Raw genomic sequence first — 21,739 nt, 5'->3', positions numbered from 1 at the left:
AATTTAATACATCGAACAATGAAACTAATAATACATTCATAATTTATTTTATGCTTTTTTAAGGACAAAATTAGTAAATAAATAAGCTTTGGAGTCGATACGATTTTTATCAAGTTCTCTCAAATGCTCGATCGTATAAGTTTTTTTTTTAATAAAAAAATAGTATAAAATACAAGAAGAATTACTCCTTGAATAAATAAGGAGGCACAGCCAACGTCCCTTGATAAATTTCATAGAAAATGGAGAGCTTGTTCAAATCTTGGCAACTTCTGATCTCCGTCCTCTTACTGTGTCTCTCCAATGCGATCCCGTCGAGTGCCTTTGCTTCTTCTTCTTCTTCCTCCACAATGCACACCAACAACTGGGCAGTTCTTGTCTGCACCTCGCGCTTCTGGTAATTTTCTTTCTCATTGAGTTCAGCTGCTCTTTCATTGAAAAGTTTGTTTCTGCTAATTTAAACTCGTGGGCTTGTGGAGAAGTTGATCAATTTGAGGAGTACCGGTACTCGATTGTCAAGGAGTTTGATTTTGTTCCCAAATTTCAAATGATATGCGTTAAATAGTACCTCCAAGAGGAATCAAACTGTTACTCCTGAATTGGTGTATGTTATGTATCCAGAATCCCCTTTTGAAATTCAATGTGAATATGTTGATTTGTTTTTGTTTCTGTCCTTCAGGTTTAATTATCGGCACATGGCAAATACTTTATCCCTGTATAGGTAACAGTTGGTTTGCTTCTACATTTTCTTCATTGTTTGTTGTCTGTTATTGTTGTAATATTCTAAACTTGATATTTGTGCTTTCTATTCAAGGAAAAATAATGCATACATATCTTAATTTCCCTTGTTTTCTGAATTTGTATGTCATCTTCAGGACTGTCAAACGGTTAGGAATTCCTGATGAAAGGATAATTCTTATGTTGGCTGATGATATGGCTTGCAATTCTCGAAACAAGTTCCCTGCTCAGGTCTTCAACAATGAAAATCACCGTCTCAATTTGTATGGAGATAATGTTGAGGTAAGTTTATTTTCTGTTGGATACTTGGATCCCCGATGAATTCCATTCAGAGAGCTTCGTTTTGTGATGTTTATATACAGTTGATATACGCGACTTGATTTCAACGGAGTGATGTTTTCGTGGCACTATTGAAATGATTGTTCTTGTGCCTTCAATTGGTTACAAGTTTGTTAGAATATATACATTTGATGTGAGTAATGAGTTCAAGTAGGTGTGCTTTTATTCCACTAATCATTTAAAATACCTAGAAAAGTTTATGATTGAGTCTTTCATGAGATATATTTAATGCTTTCTTCTTGCTATTTGTGGAGTACTGAATTGAAGTGAAAATTTATTATTTACCTCAACCTCCTCTACTAAGCACTAAAATTCCATTAAAGGACGATTCTCTAAATAAATAACATGTGATTTTGTTCTCTAGTCATGGCTGATGGCTGATGGCTGTGAACATTTTTATTTGATTCAAAATTTCCTAGTGTTTTTCTCATGAATGACTTGCCATTCTCAAATTTAGGTAGATTATCGAGGTTATGAAGTGACTGTTGAAAATTTTCTGAGAGTGTTGACGGGACGTCATGAAACAGCTGTCCCAAGGTCAAAACGACTTCTGAGTGATGAAGGTAGCCACATACTTCTTTACATGACTGGGCATGGTGGGGATGAGTTTCTCAAATTTCAGGACGCAGAGGAGCTTCAGAGCCATGACTTAGCTGATGCAGTGAAACAAATGAAGGAAAAGCGTAGGTAAGGGTTTGTCTAGCTGGTTAATTTTTAGAAAGCACTTGTGGTTTCTTTGAGTCTTTGAAGGCTCTTCTCTCTCTTTCTTCCCTCACTCTTTTCTTTGGACATGAAATGTAAGAAAACCAACCAATTTTTTTTAATGGTCGATACGAAATAACGACTGTTGCCTGGATTATGTTCTGAAATTATCAGATTTAAGGAGCTGTTGATAATGGTAGATACTTGCCAAGCTGCCACTCTTTTTTCTCAGGTGATTGCGTTTTTCCCTTTTTTTGTGTCATGATATCCTTGCCATATGTTTTTAGCTGGTGCCTTGGTTGGAATAGTTTTTCTTGCTTCAGTTGATAATTACATGAACACAGCTAGCGCATGATCATGGCAAAAGGAAATTTAGATTCTCTAGTTACGTTGTATTTTACACGAAGTGTTCTTCCCTTAGTTTAAACTGACAGGGTGCACTGCTTTATCATGCTTTCAGTGTTTATTCAGTATCCCTCTTTCTCTCAAGGTGCAATAAGTATGAATTTTTCCTTACAGAATTAACTGACAAAAAAGAAGTGCCCTTTTTTGTTTGGCAGCTTCAATCTCCCGGTGTTTTGGCTATTGGAAGTAGCAAGAAAGGAGAGAATTCATACTCACATCACTTGGACTCTGATGTAAATTTTACCTATCTATTATCTTCTTTGCTTACGAAGATTGGTAGATTTTATTCTTAATCTCTGTGTCAAGTCTTGAATTCTTGTCGTATTTTTTCTCATTAGTTCTTTTGGTACAGGTTGGTGTATCTGTTGTGGATAGGTTCACATTTTATACTCTTGCTTTCTTTGAGAGGTTAAACATGTACGACAATGCCTCGTTGAGCAGGTAAAATTGAAAGAGAACATATGCATGATAACTGTTATAATCCCGGGTCTGTCTTTTGATCTTTAGGCTATAAGGTGATCCTTGATCAGAATTTGATGGCAACTCAATATAGTGACTTTTTTAATTGAATGACCAGATTGTGCTTGTTCTAATAATATTGCACGGGGAAAAATAGTTTTTTTGGTCCATTAAGTTTTACGGTTTTGTTTTAGTACACTGACTTTTAATTTTCACCTATTTTGGTGTAATTGTTGTTGGCGTGACATAAAAAATTGCTAACTTGTCAGATGTTACGTCAGCAATCGAATCAAAATAGCCAAAAAAATATAATAGTTAGTGCACCAAAATCAAATTTTGAAAATTTAATAGAGAAGTTAATGGATAAAATGAAAATCAGTTTCCCTATTCCACATACAAGAAACCAAATCTTTATATATTGTTGTCATTAATCTTGCTCTACATGTTCCTTTTACCTAACTTCAGAATTGTTGATTTGAGGCTTGAATTTTCCCTTTGTATTTCAGTCTTTTCAACTCTTATAATCCAAACCTATTGATGTCAACTGCATACTATCGAACGGATTTATACCAACGACATCTGGCAGAGGTATATGGTAATCAGATAGCTTGCGTTGTTTTTCTATAATTGTTGTAAAAAGGGAGATGAGTTCAAAAAGAAAGATTGAGGAGATTACGACTGAATATCACCTAAAATCAGATTATTAATTGTTCCTAATTTGACCTTCATACTGAGTTTAGGTACCTGTGACCAACTTCTTTGGGTCTGTTATGGAGACAATCCATACTGATTCAGCTTATCGAGCCTTCTCTGGCAGACACTCAAATAAAGCTAGAATTGAGATGCATCAGAATCCGTCGGGCAGGGATAAAGGAAGAACACTTGAAACTTCAGAATTTCCACAAGAACTAGCCGAGCCTAACATACAAGTGAGCAGCACTCTATACTCTTTCAGATAGAGGCCATGTTTTAATTTGTTGTTTTGACCATCCAGTTTCCTTGTGCGTCGAAGTGACGAGGATGATTTATTCTGCAGGATAAACATGTAAATTGTCCGTTTACACGCACTTGGAATACTGTTCTTGACCAGATTGAAAATGTGCAGCAAATTGATAGCTTTGTCAGCTATGGTTTGATATTTCTGGTTCCACTGGTGGGGTTCTCCTCTTGGATTTCACGTTGAAGGTTAGGAGTCATTTCCTGATTGCTCTTCCTACATTTATCTGTTTGTTCCTCTCCCCTTGCTTTCTATTTTCTAAATCCCGTATATATTCTTCTTCAATGCCTTTTTCTATTCATTTTTGTTTTGTTGTCATTGCAAGTTGATTAGTTTTCATCTTTATTTTCTGAAACAAATAGGGAATTTTGGGGTAATGTGGATTTGTTTGTTCTCGTATTTAGTGCTCCAAATATTCTTGAATTTTTTGGCCCTTTTACTTTGTTAGATTAGAATATTTATAAATTGTACTCATGCCACAAACTTCCTTTCACTCTAATGGTGGTCATTCGATTTCCAGGTATAAACTCCCGAGCGATGAAGGGGCTAACGAGAGCTTTCAAAAGAAATGTGTATCAGAGAAAAGGATTAGGTTAAAGTTGAAGTTTTGGTATTTGACCAATATAATCTTAGTTTTTATATATTTCAAGGTTATTATTTGCTTTTCCTGGTCGACAAACCAACACAGAAAGAGAGAGGGAAAAAAAAAAAAGAAAGACTATTTGCATTCTGCTTTTTGTTGCATACACTCCACTTTAATGTATAAAAATTCCAGTATATGTATAGATTTTATACATGAAATGTAGAGTGAACAACACTGGCAAAAAAGAACAAAAAGAAAGTTGTTTTGGTATATCAATTTGTGTCCATTCTTCTATTGATTTTGTACCTACGATAATCTCCAACAAAAAGCATTGTGTTGCTATTCGATTTTAGAAATATCGTTTGAAAATCGGTAAAGATTGGATTCACCAATTGCCCCCAGTAGTACGGAAAGAATTAAAAGTCGAGCCAGCATATCAGAGTCACGAAGCAAAAATCAGTAGAGTACTAGATTGACTTGCAAAAGTTTCAGACAAGCTGCCATGTATTATTATTTATCAATGTTCTAAAAACGAGATTAAGCTAAGCTTTAATACGCTTAAGGTCGATAAGCGATCGCTTTTTAAAACAAAAGATTTTATTTATTTTTTAAAATGAAAACATTTTTATAAATGTGTATATGTATAGTTTAGAACTTGAATTATCTATTAAATCATATATTTATAATTAATTTAACATTTTATTTAATGTTTGTTTTAAAATAATTAAGATTATAGCAAATATTTAAAACGTTTTTTCACGCTTAAGCTCGTTCTAAGCTGGCGCTTGAAAAGCTTGAAGCACTTTCACGCTTCGACGGGCTTCACGACTTGTTTCATATAAAAAAAAAAAAAAAAAACATGCTCTATTAAATAAATTTTGTTCAAAGAATCCAATTTTGGAGCACCATTGAAGGCTAAAATAGGAATAAGGACAAGTATACAACCAAAATAAAGAACGAACTCGGGAACGACTTCCCGTCTGTCACCTGCTGTAGAAGAGAAGATCATAGTATAGCTCCTCGGCAATTTGCTTCCGGGTGATTTTGAATTCCGATCTACTATTTTCCAGATTTTCTCGTTGAAATCGTACAAGTTTCCACCTAAACCTTTCCCTTTGTATCAACAACTGCAGATAAATTCCAGTTTATGGCCGCTGTTTCAGTTCATCAGTTCGCTCAGTGCATTACTTGCCATGTTTGGAGCCCGGATGAATCCAGTACTTCCCATATCGAATCTCATGATTTCCTTTTGCTCACGTGATGCGTGCTTGTGGGATTTTTTTAGTAGTTGAATTGGTGATGATATGTTTCCTCTCCAATTTCAGTGGTGGCATTCTGTCCGAATAATAACGAAGTGCACATTTATAAGTTGTTGGAAGAGAAGTGGGAGAAGATCCATGTTCTTCAGAAGGTAAAACTCACGGTGGCTTTGTATTTATTTATATCGGCAGATTACTCTTAAGTTTCTCTTTCATTATAAAAGGCTTTATCTTTGAGGATTTAGCAACTGGGGTTTTGCATTTTTTTTAGAAATTTTTTTTGGCTAGATGGAGTTTTTGAGTAGCTTTTCATTTTTATATGGAACTCGCTTGGCGCATCAGTTACTGCACTTTGCATCTCACTTTTTTTTTTTTGGGTCTTTTCTATCGCAGCATGACCAAATTGTTTCTGGAATAGATTGGAGCAGAAACTCGAACAGAATAGTCACTGTTTCACATGATAGAAATTCGTAAGTGATCGTATTTGAACACCTGTTGTTCTGTCTGTATCACTCAAAGCATCTGTTTTCTTGCCGTTTGACTTGATTGAAATTTGTAAAAGATGACAACTTTTAAGTGAAGGCAAAATGTGTTGCATGCTTCATTCCTCACTTCGAACACAATTTCAAGGCCCTCCTCTTTATTTTTTCTTGTTGTTGCAATCGAATTTCGTTGTAACTGACCCCATTAAACTTTCTTTTTAGATATGTTTGGTCCCAAGAAATGACACAGTGGGTGCCAACACTTGTTATCCTTAGGCTAAATCGCGCTGCGCTTTGTGTACATTGGAGTCCAAAAGGTATGGATGTCTGTTATAAACTGTTTAAATGTTTGGACTATAATTTATTTCAACAGTCTTATAGCAATTTTTAGCAAATATTGAGTAACATGATGGTATAATTTTCATGTAATTTTTAGACACCAGCAGTATGGCTTGACTTTTAAATAGATGTGAGTATGAGCAGTTCTTTTTAAAGTTTGTAGGTAATGGAATTATTGAAAGTTTTTGCTCCCTCTTATTTGTTGAAAATTGTGAGTAATTTCTGTTGTCTGAGATTTTGTTCTTTGATCATCCGAATATAAACTTTTGTTGACATTATAGTGTGTGGTCGTTAAGGTCCTTCGCAGGTTTCATTTGATTTAGGTCAAAATAACCATTTTTTAACAGGGTCCGGTTCAGTTTTCTAATGGTTTGGCTCTCTCTTACAGAAAATAAGTTTGCTGTTGGAAGTGGAGCTAAAACTGTTTGTATATGTTATTACGAGCAAGAAAACAATTGGTACGATTGTTCAGTTGTCGCATATTATCAATTGAGTAGCACTGCATTGTTCTGTTTCAACCTGAGCATGCTTATTATTTTGCTCTTTTGATGTGAATATCTATCTATTTTGTGATCCAGCCTGTTAATTAATGGTACTAGAAGCCATTAGTAACACAAGTTCATGTTCTCTACCTGTATGCGCACATCGATATGGAATAGTGTGCATTTTTCAGTACTTTGTTTTGAAATATATCTCTTCAGAGCCCTAAAGAATGTTAGATAATAAATTCCTAAAGATTGTATTTACATGCTGCACAATCAATTTAAAATACAACCTGATATTAAATGACATTATGTAATTAGTTCTTTCTTTTTACATGCTTATCTTGAGAGCTTATGTAATTAAGGCAAGTGGAAGAAGGAATGTGGTTACATAATCGTGTTATTTTAGATTGAAATTCGTTAGATGTTGATTTCAGACAAACATTCTAAGCTATGATTTGCAATCAGAACTAATCCTGGATTCAAGCATATAATCCTGGATATGCAAGCAGAACTAATCGTGCTATTTTAGATTTGGAAGTTCTCTTTTCTATTTGCTGTTATAGACTATTTTTTGAAAAAAAGAAAAAGTTTATGATCAGGATTGAACTGATTAAATCTTGCAAGCAATCAATATGGCGCTAAAAATGGCTGGCAAATTAGGTGAGACTAGTGAAGTGAGAATGATACAATTTACAAATGGGAAAATGCATTCTTTAATGTCTGGACATTGCGCCTCTTCAGTCAACTGGGTAAACATCATTTCCAGAATGCTGTGCACGGCCTGTTTATTCAGAGTTATGAATGACATATTGAAATTCGGATTCTTCCTTGTCGAAGGCATTGTTTAGTTCAATGGCTTAATTTCTGGGCGTCAAAATTAGTTTATCTGAGAAGATATTTTTCTCTATTATTTTTTTTTTTGAGAACATATTTTTCTCTATTACTATTTTCCTTTTGACCAATTGGATTTTACAAGTTGCATTTTTTATGTTTTAGGGATCTCATTGTCTTTCTGCATGTGTAAATATTAGTATCTTGATGCTAATGTCCATCTACTTTGTTACTTCCCAGGTGGGTAAGTAAGGTTATTAGAAAGCGACATGAATCTTCTGTGACAAGTGTTGCTTGGCACCCAAATAATGTGAGTTATTGTCAGTTATCATCTGCACTTGCATATTATCTAAGTGGCCAGTTCTCAGTGCATAATTGCATACAGTTTCAAATGCACATTCTCACTTTGCCACTTTGTCATTGTTCCTTTCGGAAAAGGGCATATGCCATCTTCTATGTCTCTTATTTAAAGTGGAAGCACTCATCTGTGCATGTCATGGGACACACGTGAATGTAAGCTTTATTGATTTTGGAATATCCACTAAAGTGTTATAAGGAGTAAGGACCATGTTTAATCTGATACTTCGTGCAAAAAAGAAAATAATTTTCTATAATTTGGTTTTGAAGGAAAATGTGAAATGCTCATATTAATTTCATCATGAATATCTTAATATTTATATGAGATGAATTTTCCGACGTACACAATTTCATCGAAGTATTTGAAATGATTATATGCTATGTCCAAAGAAAAATGTGATGAAAATTAATCTTCAATGCTTTCTGTTTTCCCTCTCCTTAGTCCTTGCTAAGATTCAATACCCATGATTCCCATATGTGGCCAAAAGGAGTGGAGGACCTTCATTGAAGACATAAAGTTCCCGTTTACTACCAATTTTGCAACAAATGAATAGATTGAACACATGGGATAATCTTGCTACTTTTTTTTTATTTAGTTGTTATCTGACCACGGTGTGTATGAAGTGGCAAAATGGTTCGAGAGCACAAATTGCAAACAGGGCCAATAACTTGTGCTTTTATGAATTCAATTGTATTGCACTAGTTGATGCACTTGAGTTTTTTTTTTTTCAGCTTCTATTAAATAATATAAATATTAATAGCGAATTATTGCTCTTCATTGTCACCCTCTTTATCTGCTCCCTGATTGAATCCAGCAGCCAGTTCATGTACCATTTCACATATAGATGATGTCCAACAAGTGTATTAGATTTTTCTCCTTGAGTTAAATACATTGGTTGACCTTCTTCCTTTTCCCTTCTGTTGTAATGATATTTTAGGCATTACTGGCAACAACATCAACAGATGGAAAATGTCGAGTATTCTCTACTTTCATCAAAGGTGTGGACACAAGGTATGTTACCACGAAGTTACTGGAAATTATCATGCTTTCTGAATCAAACATTTTTCCCTGATATCTGACAGTCTCCCATTAACCAGGGACTCTTCAGTTTCTTCGTCAGATTCAAAATTTGGAGAGGTACTACTTTATGCTTATTTAAGCTTGTGTTAAGAAAGAACCCATTGGTCCATTAGAGTGATAAAATTTATAAATTTATGCTTCCAGTAGAAAATAACGGCACAAGAGTCCTGGTAATATCATTTATTGCTAGAAATGCCAGTACTAGAAACAAGAGCTGGCAAATGTGTTGTGTTAATGAAATATATTATTTATGCAATTTAAGGAATACACCGATTTTCCTTGATTTTGTTTTCTTGATTTAAATGACGCCCTTGATTTCATTTGGGAAGGAAATTACATTACCTAAGAATTGGAAGAATCACAAATTTGTGAAGCACCTGAAAACTAATATAATTTAGAGAACTCGAATAAATATGTGAACAACGGCTAGAAAAACATGTCTATTGATTCATAATATTTATATTAATGTTTCATTCAGAAACAATAGCGTGTAAGTTTCATTTGCCATCACCATCTTTTTGTCTGTATGGAATACTTGATCTCCAGTTGATTTTCTTTTGCTTTATTTGCTTGAGGCAGCAAATCATGCAGCTTGATCTTTCATTTAGTTGGGCTTTCGGTATGAAATGGTCTCCAAGTGGCAATACCTTAGCCTACGTAGGTAAGAAATTCATCACTTTGCTTCATTGTCAGAATGATCTTTGCTTGTGCGCAAAGATATCCAAATGCAGTTGGTATTTGTCTGAAATTTAATTGATGGGTTTATTTCTTAGGGAGTGTTTGCAACCTCTAGAAAAAGTGATTCCTGTATATTTATTTTACCTCATCTAAATTTTTTATATTGATTTAGTTAAGCATGGAGTAATTAGTAAATATTTGCACATTTAATTGGGATAAAACCTCAGGTCACAATTCAATGATCTACTTTGTTGATGAAGTCGGCCCTTCTCCATCAGCTCAAAGTGTGGCATTCCATGATTTGCCTCTTCGTGATGTGGGTCAGCATCCATTCTCTGTAATTTTCTTAGTTTCTTCGTTTATTTTAATCACTGATTGATACATATGCTTTAGGTTTTATTCATTTCCGAGAGAATGGTTATCGGTGTGGGATTTGATTGTAATCCTATGGTATTCGCTGCAGATGAAAGGGGATTATGGTGAGTTAACACCTGGAATAAACTGTTTCTGTTCTATGATTGATTGATTGTCATCTCATCTGGTTTCCATCTTACTTTTGATAATTTTATGAAGAAGAAGATATTTTTATCTTGTCCATTTTTCGTCCACTGACTGACGACTGTATATGCATACCCGTTGTAGAAAAATCGGTGATTACATTCTTCATTGCAAGTGTTTTACTTCTCTATAAAATTGGATCTGTATTTTTTTTACTATCTTTAGGAGTTTCTTGAGGTATCTTGATGAGAGGAAGACATCTTCGTCAAGTGCAAAATATGGATCACAGGTATGCATTTTTATCTTAAACTTTAAATCCCTCTGAAAACAAATGCAAAACCCTTGAGTCGATTACTGACTATTCAGAATATCTAGTCCAAATTGCACCGGAGGTCTGCATCCTGATCCTGAATATCTAAATGCACAAGTTATTTGGCATTTTACTTGTTATAATAGTGCATCAACCTCATTTTTTTCGAGGTGCGAGTCCTGTCTATTGTCTTCTGAATTACAAGTTTCGTCCTACCATCCCTTCCATATTTGTGTTTTAAAACTTTTTCCTCTTTAAGTTTGCTGTAGGCAATTTTCTTCATTTTATGTCTTTCATGTTCTTTTTACCCAGTTTTCAGGAAAGTTAGGAAAATTTTATGGCCAATCAAGATATGGAAGCAGCAGCGACGCCATTGAACCTTCAAGAACACACGACAACTGTATCAAGTACAGTCATGCTTACTCCTCATTTTCACCTTTACTCTACAGATGCCTTTGACATCAGACAACAGCAGTAAAATAAGCTACTTTTTCCTTGTTCCAAATTCTAGTTGCATCGTCCCCTTCAAGAAAGCAGGGGATACTGTGGTCACCAGGTTCAGCACTTCAGGTTGGATTAGGCGCCCTTGAATTTGTATAGTATTATTTCTTCAAGGTACTCACACATATGGCAGGACACTTATTTATCATCGGAAATATTAATCACAGGATTGGATGGAAAGGTAGTAATATGGGATTTGGAAACTCAACAAGATTTATTAGAATACTTCTGAGGATATGATGTTCGTCGGCCGCATTCACAGCAGCGATTATCCTCTCATATTTGATGCCAACCAGTTTGTTATTGATGTATTTTGCAGAACATATTTGATCATGGCTTTTTGTATTAATGTTTCTGTAGTAGTTGGAAACCAAAATTTGATTGCGCTCCTTTGTGGTACATTCTGTCATTCTAACGGTTTAGCATGATTTATAATGAGAATTCTATATTTTTAATTCGTTCTCATAATAATCTTAGAATTATGTCTTCATGAATATATAAAATATTATGATGACTAATAATGATATATTCTTGTTGTGAAAAAGTAAAAATTTATGGTAAAAAGTAAAAACTCCAAAACTCAAAATATTCTTAAACTCCACACTTTATAATATTTTTTTCTCAACTCAATTGTGTTTTTCATCACAAATGAAGACCTATTTATAGATCCACATTTGAGATTAGTCCAAAAATAAATACATCATCATCTACATAATCACACACTAATTTTCCACATTTTACAACTCAATATTCAACATTCAATATTCAACATAATATTAATAATAATAATATTTTTCAACACTCCCCCTTGTGATGATGATCGTGATATGATGACTGTCTTTATTACGTGTTTTATAATGTCTCGTTAAAAACCTTACTAGGAAAAACCCAGTGGGATAAAAACCATAGTAAGAAAAAAAGAGTGCAGCCACGTAAACTCCCTCTCATGTTAACATGAGTGATTCTTCATATATTCCGCAGATTGCGCATCCCAATGTTGTATATATGTTTTCTGAATATCGTCGTGGGAAGTGCCTTTGTGAAGAGATCTGATGAGTTCTCACTTGATTGAATATAACAGATATCAATATCTTTATTCTTCTCAAGCTTTTGAGTGTAGGCAAAGAACTTTGGGGGTATATGTTTTGTTCTGTCACTTTTGATGTATCCTTCTTTCATTTGAGCAATACATGCAGCATTGTCTTCATACAACGTCACAGGCTTCTTGTCTACTGATAATCCACAAGAAGTTTGGATATGTTGTGTCATTGATTTTAGCCAAACACATTCACGACTTGCTTCATGTAGCGCAATAATCTCAGCGTGATTTGATGAAGTTGTTACGAGTGTTTGTTTCTGTGAACGCCAAGAAATTGCGGTGCCTCCACGAGTAAATACATATCCGGTTTGGGAACGTGCCTTATGTGGATCAGATAAATATCCAACATCGGCATAACCAATGATACTTTGATTGGTGTCTTTTGAGTACAAAAGTCCCAAATCTGTCGTTCCTCGTAGATAACGAAATATATGTTTAATTCCGTTCCAGTGCCTCTTTGTTGGATATGAACTGAATCTTGCCAATAAATTTACAGCAAAAGATATATCTGGTCTAGTGCAATTTGCAAGATACATAAGGGCACCAATGACACTTAGATATGGTACTTCTGGACCAAGAATAACTTCATCATCTTCACATGGACGGAATGAATCATTTTCTATGTTTAATGATCTTACAACCATTGGAGTACTTAATGGATTTGATTTATCCATATTAAAACGTTTAAGGATCTTTTCTGTATAATTTTCCTGATGAACAAAAATTCCACATTTTTTTTGTTCTATTTGCAAACCCAGACAGTACTTGGTTTTTCCAAGATCCTTCATTTCGAATTCTTCCTTCAAGTACATCATAACCTCTTGAATTTTTTTATTCGTTCCAATGATGTTTAAATCATCAACATATACAGCAATAATTACACATCCGGATGTTGTTTTCTTGATGAAAACACAAGGGCATATTGGATCATTTACATATCCCTTTTTCATCAAGTGCTCACTTAGCCGATTATACCACATTCGGCCGGATTGCTTCAACCCATATAATGATCTTTGCAATTTTACAGAATAAAATTCTCTGGGTTTTAAACTTTGTGCCTCAGGCATCTTAAATCCTTCGGGGATTTTCATGTATATATCACTATCAAGTGATCCGTATAAGTAAAGCTGTAACAACATCCATCAGACACATTTCCAAATTTTCAGACACTGCCAAACTAATCAAATATCGAAACGTAATTGCATCCATAACAGGAGAATAAGTTTTTTCATAATCAATTCCAGACCTTTGAGAAAAATCTTGTGCAACAAGTCTAGCTTTATATCTTACTATTTCATTTTTCTCATTTCGCTTTCGAATAAAAACCAATTTGTATCCAACAGGTTTTACACCTTCAGGTGTGGGGACTATAGGTCCAAAAACATTACGTTTACTTAGCGAATCCAATTCAACCTGGATGACATCTTTCCATTTTGCCCAATCATGTGAGTTTTACATTCACCAAAGGTTTTTGGTTCATGATCCTCGTTTTCATTTATGATGTCACATGCCATATTATAAGAAAATATCTCATCAATATCTTCTATATCTTTTCGGTTCCATATTTTTCCAGTATTAATATAATTGATAGAGATTTCACGATTCTCGTCAGTTTGTGGTTCTGACAGAACATTTTCATCATCAGGTGTTTCTTCTGGAATACCATTTTCTATTTTATGATCATCGTGTTTCTCTATGCCTTTTCTTTTCCGAGGATTTTTATCCTTGGAACCGACTGGCCTTCCACGCTTCAAGCGTTTTATGACATCATGAGTGTCTTCAATTTGTTTCTTTGGAATTTCAATTCGAGCAGGGGAATTTACAGCATGTATATATGATTTTGTTACCCCTTTTGTGTCTACAAATGCATCTGGTATTTGATTTGCAATTCTTTGCAAGTGCACAATTTGCTGTACATCTTTCTCACATTATTTGGTCCTTGGATCCAAATGTAACAATGATGGTACATACCATGTGATTTCTTTTTCGATGTGTTTCTTTTCTCCCCCTAACATTGGAAAGATTTCTTCATTAAAATGACAATCAGCAAAACGTGCTGTAAACACATCGCCTGTCTGAGGCTCAAGATATCGAATGATTGATGGGCTATCATAACCGATATAAATACCGATTTTTCTTTGAGGACCCATTTTTTATCGTTGAGGTGGTGCAATAGGCACATACACCGTACATCCAAAAATTCTTAGATGAGAAATATTTGGTTCTTTACCAAATGCAAGCTGCAATGGGGAGAATTTATGATATGCACTTGGTCTGATGCGAATTAATGCCGCAGCATGTAAAATTGCATGTCCCCATATAGAAATAGGGAGTTTTGTTCTCATAATCATTGGTCTAGCAATCAGTTCTAGACGTTTAATCAATGATTCAGCTAATCCATTCTGTGTATGAACATGAGCAACATGATGTTCAACAGTAATTCCCATTGACATACAATAGTCATTGAAAGTTTGGGAAGTAAATTCTCCAGCATTATCAAGTCTTATTTTCTTGATTGTATAATCGGGAAATTGATTCCGCAATTTTATTATTTGAGCCATTAATCTTGCAAATGCCACATTCCGAGTTGACAATAAGCATACATGTGACCATCTGCTAGAGGCATCGATTAATACCATAAAATATCGAAATGGTCCACATGGTGGATGAATTGGCCCACAAATATCACCCTGAATGCGTTCAAGAAATATGGGTGATTCTGTTTGGATTTTAGCTGGAGATGGTCTTATAATAAGTTTTCCAAGAGAACATGCTTTACATTGAAACTTATTATTCTGAAAGATCTTCTCGTCTTTCAATGGATGACCATGCGTATTTTCAATAATTCTTCGCATCATTATTGAACCAGGATGTCCCAATCGATCATGCCAATTGATTAATATTGAAGAACTATTAACCACCATATTTGATTCGATTGACCTTATATGTGTATAATGCAATCCAGTAGAGAGCATTGATAATTTTTCAACCACATATTTCTTTTCTGATTTATATGTGGTAAGACACATATATTTCTGATTTCCATTAGTTATCGTCTCAGTATCATATCCATGAGAATATATGTCATTAAAACTCAACAAATTTCTTTTCGATTGTGGTGAATATAAAGCATCATTTATCAGAAATTTTGTACCATTTGGTAACAAAAATTGTGCTTTACCACAACCTTCAATCAAGTCTCCAGGACCTGATATTGTATTCACCATTGTTTTTGTTGGTTTTATTTCCAAGAAATATCTTTCATCTCGCAGAATAGTGTGCGTTGTACCACTATCCGGTATGCAAATTTCCATGATATTATTTCCATGTTTGCTCATAGCATTTTCCATATCAAACTTCACAAAAATGCAATAAAGAAAAATTAAGTACAATATAAATGCAAAATATAACATGCTTTATAATACAAGAAAAAATACAAATTTGTTACAATCTAATCCCACCAATATTTTAATCAATGTCTTCGAAATCATTCAAAAAATCTGAAGCATTGAAACTAGTTGAACCAATTAAATGGTCACTATTTTCAACAAAATTGGTCTCTTTTCCTTTTCCCTTTGTCGATTCTTTATAGAGCTTACATAGGTGCTCAGAGGTTTGACAAATATGTGACCAATGTCCTGGAGTGTCACATCTATAACAAACACTCTCAGATCTTTTTGAGTGATTTTCATTTTCACTCGTATTTTCATGCTGCCTTTTTGGTGGGTGGTTCGTGACGTTCTTTTGAGATGAGTTATTGAAATAACTATCTCGATTATTTTCATATCCACGGCCACGACCACGACCGCGATAATTTTTACGTCCACGCCCACGCCCACTTCCTCGACCTCGTCCACGACCAAATTTTGGTCTATGTCTTTGATTTTGGTTTTATTTTTCATTACGATATTTGCTTCAGGAAATGCCGTTGATCCAGTGGGTCGGGATTGATGATTTCTTATTAACAATTCGTTGTTCTTTTCCGCCACAAGAAGACATGCAATGAGTTCAGAATATCTCGTAAAACCACGCACTCTATACTGTTGCTGTAGAGTTATATTTGATGCGTGAAAAGTGGAAAACGTTTTCTCAAGCATTTCCATCTCTGTGACTTCAAGTCCACAGAATTTTAATTGCGAGACTATTCGATACATCGCAGAATTATAATCACTGACTTTTTTAAAGTCTTGGATTCTCAACGAATTCCATTCATCACGGGCGGTCGGAAGTATTACTTCCCTTATATGCTCAAATCTTTCTTTCAACCCTTTCCATAAAATCATTGGGTCTTTTTCTGTGAGATACTCACATTTCAACCCTTCATCAAGATGTCGGCGTAAGAAAATCATTGCCTTTGCTTTATCTTGTGAGGTTGATATATTAATTTCTTTAATGGTATCACTTAGACCCAATGACTCAAGATGCATCTCTACATCGAGAGTCCATGACATATAATTCTTTCCAGTGATATCGAGCGCAACGAATTCAATCTTTGCCAAATTTGACATGGTGGTACTAGAAAAATAACAATGCATTTTATTAGTTAATTTCTATTAGTATGATAATACAAAATAATGGAAGGACGAAAATTACAAGTGCGTATATAAATAGATAAAAAAATCTGTGGTGGAAAATCACCGGTGAGTACAAAACTCGTGAGCATGATGATCATAGTCGTTATGAAAAATAGCCTTAGAAAGGTCAAAAACACCATCTTCTTCTTTTTTTAAAAAAAAACCGAGGAGAAAATATTTTGAGAGAAAGAGTGAATTTGGTGTGATTGAAAATGAGTTTGAGTGAACATATTTATAGGGCAAAAATTAGCCGTTTGTGACCATTGGGGGTAAAGAAAAAAAATCGAGTATGTGTTGAATAAAAATTTGTGATAATGATGCAATGCATATAATGATAATCATAATTAAATAATTATGTATATCATATCACATTATTATAAGATCGGTGTCGTAGACAACCTTTTATATAATAACATGAGATTATACAAATATGGTTAGTATATAAATACACAATAATATATATCATATCACGTTATTATAAGGTCAGTGTCATAGACAACCTTTTATATAATAACATGAAATTATATATTAATATAGTTAATATATATACATAATAAATATATATCACGTTATTGTTTAAAAACCTTAGAGGCTTTTATACTTGTCGTATCTCTTACCGGGAGTGTGGGATGTCGTCTTAACATCCTCCCAGGATTTATAACAAGTTTTGAAAAAAAACTTATTTTTTTTTTCATAACATGATATTATATATTAATATATACACAATAAAAATATATAAACAGTAAAATAAAAATTCTTACTTGTTGAATATTTTTGACTTCTTCTTGTATTTTGGAGCGTCGGAAATTATAGAGAACCTTCGAGCGATCGTGCTGATAACGTGTTGTGAAAAAGTAAAAATTTATGGTAAAAAGTAAAAACTCCAAAACTCAAAATATTCTTAAACTCCACACTTTATAATATTTTTCTCTCAACTCAATTGTGTTTTTCATCACAAATGAAGACCTATTTATAGATCCACATTTGAGATTAGTCCAAAAATAAATACATCATCTACATCATCACACACTAATTTTCCACATTTTACAACTCAATATTCAACATTCAATATTCAACATAATATTAATAATAATAATATTTTTCAACAATTCTAAATTTATTAGCCATGGAAATGAGAACGATATTATAAAACTCGAACCTAACCAATTTTATTCCTTTGGTAAAATTGCAAACAAAATCAAACTATTATTAATAACTAAAAATCAAATCTGGATTTCGGTTTGGTCCGATTCACTTGGTTTGGCTTGATCAATTTTGAACTTTGATTTTTTCAAATGTATTTTTAAAAAACAATTAAAATTTTTAAGCTTACTATGTATAATAAACTACTATTATTATTACTACTACTACTACTACTACTATTATTATTATTATTATTATTATTATTATTATTATTATTATTATTATTATTATTATTATTATTATTATTATTATTATTATTATTATTATTTTACATTTAAGTTAATGGACAAATTTTGGATCTACAAATTCAGTTTAGTCCAAGAAGTACTGACTTTGCTCTCTTTCACCTTCAATTGCTTGCGCAAGAGTTGACTCCCCGCCAAACTCGCTGCAAACTTTCATCCAATGGCGTCTGAAGAGCATCATGCGCACCACCATGACCATGAACATGACCATGAGCACCACCATGACCATCATACTCACGAGTAGTTTTTCGTTTCCATTTCCCCCTCAAGTTCAACGCACTAATTCATTTTCGAGTAAAGTTATTTTGTTCAATGTGGTGCTGTGTTCCTGAATCTGATGCGATGATGCGTTTCGAATTTCAACAGGGAAACATGGGTTGGTCCAGATGGGAAGGTGTATCATAGCCATGATGGACTGGCACCTCACACTCACGAACCCATTTACTCGCCAGGCTACTTTAGCAGAAGAGCACCTCCACTTGTTAACAGGGATTTTAATGAAAGAGCTTTTACCATTGGAATTGGTGGGCCTGTTGGAACTGGGTATTTCCAATTTCTTGCTTAATTTATGTGAGATGGTCCCTTTTAATCTGATTTTTTGTTGTTATTTGTTGGGAATTGTTTATCCATTGTGCAGTCGAACTGTTTGTGAATTCTCATGTGTCAAGTTTTTTAGTCAAATTGTTTAGCCTATGCCTAATAAGAAAAGTTATATTTCTCCGGTATTCTTGTTTTGATACCCAATGTTTGTTATTCTGCAGAAAGACTGCTTTGATGCTTGCTTTATGCCAACTTCTAAGGGACAAGTACAGTCTCGCAGCTGTATGTATACCTTCTTTATGATGCTTTTTCCCTTTCATATGATGTATTCCTTTATTAAGACTAAGATGTGGTACTAGTGTCGAGCATAACTCAGTCATTCACCACCAAATTCACAAATCAAAGACAAAATCTTTAGTGAAATCTCACTCGAAACAAACAAACAAAAACGAATATTTGCTAGTTGGGAGCACTGATATGTCTCTCTTGAAATATGCGTCATAAATGTGGGTTACAGTGACCTAAAAGCTATGGACATTGGAATTCAAGCAAGCTGAAGGGGCTTGATTTTAGCCATTCTAGTGCAGCCTCAGCCCCTGGCTCTTATCTTTGATCATTGAGTTTTAACTCATCATTAGCGGGCCACTACAGGTGATGATTAGTGCTGGAAAAATTGGAGAAATTTATGGTGAGGTTTGTGGTGTTTTTGGTAGGTCTTGCGAAAATGTATTTTGAGATATTGCATGGTATAATGTGATTATATTTGGTTTCATTTTTTGATGAGATAGTTTTTACAGTAGATGTCATGCCATATAATAATTTATTAGGTTGGTGATGTAACGCATATGTATTTAATTCTTTTAATTGATAATGAGATGCTTTAAATTTGGCACGAAGAGAAAAAATTTATGTGATTATAGAGTATTTTTGGGGAATGATAAAATTCTGCTGTTATATATAAATTGAAAGAAAATATAGTTTTGGGAATTGTATTCGGATCTATGATGCGTGCTTTTATTTTGGGAGATTGCAAATATCTTTTAAACATACAATGATTTTTTGCATTATAATACATGAAGATTTATATCTTGGATTGAGATGGATTGTTTTATTTCCATTATCATAGGTAACAAATGACATTTTCACTAAAGAGGATGGTGAGTTCTTGATAAAGCATGGAGCACTTCCTGAGGAAAGGATTCGAGCTGTAGAAACAGGTGGCTGTCCTCATGCCGCTATCAGAGAAGATATCAGCATTAATCTCGGGCCTCTTGAGGAATTATCCAACTTGCATAAAGCAGATATACTTCTTTGTGAATCTGGGGGAGGTATTTCTGAACTCGTACAAGTGGTCAGATATTATATTTGCTGCTAAAATCATTAAATAATGCATCAGTATTTTGAGTGAAGAATGTTGAGACAAGCCCTGATTTTTTCTTGCTTGCATGTAGACAATCTGGCTGCCAACTTCAGCAGAGAACTGGCTGATTACATAATATATATAATAGACGTATCTGGCGGAGACAAAATCCCTCGGAAAGGAGGTCCAGGCATAACACAAGCTGACCTCCTGGTAGGCGTTCTATTTTGCTGCTTCCGTGTTTCTCATGTCAAATTTTTAAATCAGTCTAATCATTTCAAGTCTACCTTTGAGCCAATTGTAGGTCATAAACAAAACAGACATTGCTGCTGCAGTTGGAGCTGATTTATCTGTCATGCAACGTGATGCACTTCGAATGAGGGATGGTGGTCCGTTTGTTTTTGCTCAGGTTTTGTAATTTTTCACTACTCCAGGACATTAAAATCGTAACTTATCTATGTTCTTAAGTCGGATAGCTTTCGATCATCCTGTTTTGGGTGCTCCTTTGAATCATTTTGTTTTTCTGTTGACTTAGATGGCATATGGTGATACGGATGATGAGCTAAAATAATGTTCATGCAGGTAAAGCATGGTGTTGGTGTTAAGGAGATAGTTGGCCACATTTTAGAGGCCTGGGAAGTGGCAACAGGGAAGAAGCGCAAATGACTTCATCAACGCAATATGCTGTATCTGTCATGCAACTTTCTTTGAAATCCAAATAAAAGATGTGCGAAAGACGTTTTCAGTTATCCTCGAGGAAATCTTACTGCTTAGTATGTTTTTTACCGCGTTCTTTCTAAAATAGCAATACTTGAATGGTTCCTTTAATTTTTTGGAATTTTCTTTTTCTAATAATATGCATTGTATTTATATACAAGATTATCATGAAAATGGAAAATTTGAACAATAATTTTTTATAAAGGGAAACTACGCCGATATGATTGTATTCATTGAAAATTTATTTTAAGATAAAATTATTTTTAAAAATTAATATACATTGATACCCCGATGAGGAAATCACCTCAGCGCAAAGACGACCCTAAGGTAAAGATCAATCCTTAGATAGACAGGATGGTCCAGGAGGTCGGCTCGGGAGATCCTTCGAGCTCCTCCACCACCATCACCCAGCTCGGGAGCTCAGTCAAGCTCCTCCACACCATCATCCAGTTCAGCTCGGGAGCTCAGCTCGGGAGCTTAGGACCTCCTTCAAACTCCTCCACCATCATCTCCATCTTAGGTTGGGAGCTCTGGAATTCATCTCAGCCCCGATGTCAGTAGGGAGTTAGCTCGGTAGAGGGGTTGGACAACCTTGATGAGCTAGCTAAGATGTTAGGATCAGTGCTCGGGTTGAGTTCAGGGGTTCAGCAATAGATCACTCATCCCTTTTCCATATGACCCCAGGTAGTATAGCGTCCTCATGATAACAGTTCAGCTCAGATTAAATGTTTGTCATTTCCTTTGTCAGACAAGATTCGGGCGAGATCTCAGCCTAAATATTCGGGATTGTGATCCCGGGATTTGCGGATTCTTGATAAGGAAGGTAGGCGCTAAATCCGGAGCTCTCTCCTATAAATACCAGGTTCATTTTCATTATTTGCATCCTAATTCTTCACTCGTGGGCACACACCACTCTCTATATTTTCGCTATCCTAGCATCTGACTTGAGCGTCGGAGGGG

General features: G+C 34.6%; 3 protein-coding genes across 7 annotated transcripts; all 3 read left to right on the top strand.

The window, feature by feature from the left end:
* Positions 1-209: 209 nt before the first annotated feature.
* On the top strand, positions 210-4,482 carry LOC140865622 (uncharacterized). Its single transcript, XM_073270310.1, has 11 exons — positions 210-394; positions 677-718; positions 873-1,017; positions 1,532-1,761; positions 1,951-2,008; positions 2,337-2,414; positions 2,534-2,622; positions 3,147-3,228; positions 3,381-3,569; positions 3,677-3,825; positions 4,158-4,482. Exons 1-10 carry the CDS (start codon positions 240-242, stop codon positions 3,821-3,823), a joined length of 1,215 nt encoding a protein of 404 aa, XP_073126411.1. The 5' UTR covers positions 210-239; the 3' UTR covers positions 3,824-3,825; positions 4,158-4,482.
* Positions 4,483-5,119: 637 nt separating this feature from the next.
* On the top strand, positions 5,120-11,475 carry LOC140863004 (actin-related protein 2/3 complex subunit 1A-like). 5 transcript variants are annotated; one of them, XM_073266082.1, is made up of 16 exons: positions 5,120-5,258; positions 5,354-5,437; positions 5,546-5,631; positions 5,873-5,949; positions 6,184-6,278; positions 6,689-6,758; positions 7,857-7,926; positions 8,912-8,985; positions 9,072-9,111; positions 9,634-9,715; positions 9,960-10,048; positions 10,126-10,211; positions 10,456-10,519; positions 10,853-10,947; positions 11,052-11,110; positions 11,209-11,475. In XM_073266082.1, the coding sequence occupies exons 2-16, from the start codon at positions 5,368-5,370 to the stop codon at positions 11,271-11,273; spliced, it is 1,122 nt and encodes a 373-aa protein (XP_073122183.1). In that variant the 5' UTR covers positions 5,120-5,258; positions 5,354-5,367; the 3' UTR covers positions 11,274-11,475. The 5 variants fall into 5 exon arrangements, 1 of the variants encoding a protein (XP_073122183.1); XR_012143814.1 differs by lacking the exon at positions 11,209-11,475 and having other exon boundaries at positions 10,860-10,947; XR_012143813.1 differs by lacking the exon at positions 11,209-11,475 and having other exon boundaries at positions 10,597-10,947; positions 11,052-11,105.
* A 6,777-nt stretch (positions 11,476-18,252) lies between these two features.
* Positions 18,253-20,989, top strand: LOC140865791 (urease accessory protein G). The gene is made up of 7 exons (XM_073270562.1): positions 18,253-18,402; positions 18,529-18,705; positions 18,924-18,984; positions 19,829-20,030; positions 20,154-20,275; positions 20,367-20,471; positions 20,645-20,989. The coding sequence occupies exons 1-7, from the start codon at positions 18,323-18,325 to the stop codon at positions 20,726-20,728; spliced, it is 831 nt and encodes a 276-aa protein (XP_073126663.1). The 5' UTR covers positions 18,253-18,322; the 3' UTR covers positions 20,729-20,989.
* The last annotated feature ends 750 nt before the right edge of the window (positions 20,990-21,739 follow it).

Source organism: Henckelia pumila, chromosome 4 (assembly GCF_033568475.1).
Source record: "Henckelia pumila isolate YLH828 chromosome 4, ASM3356847v2, whole genome shotgun sequence".
NCBI classification, from domain to species: domain Eukaryota; kingdom Viridiplantae; phylum Streptophyta; class Magnoliopsida; order Lamiales; family Gesneriaceae; genus Henckelia; species Henckelia pumila.
This window is presented reverse-complemented; position numbering and strand designations above follow the sequence as displayed.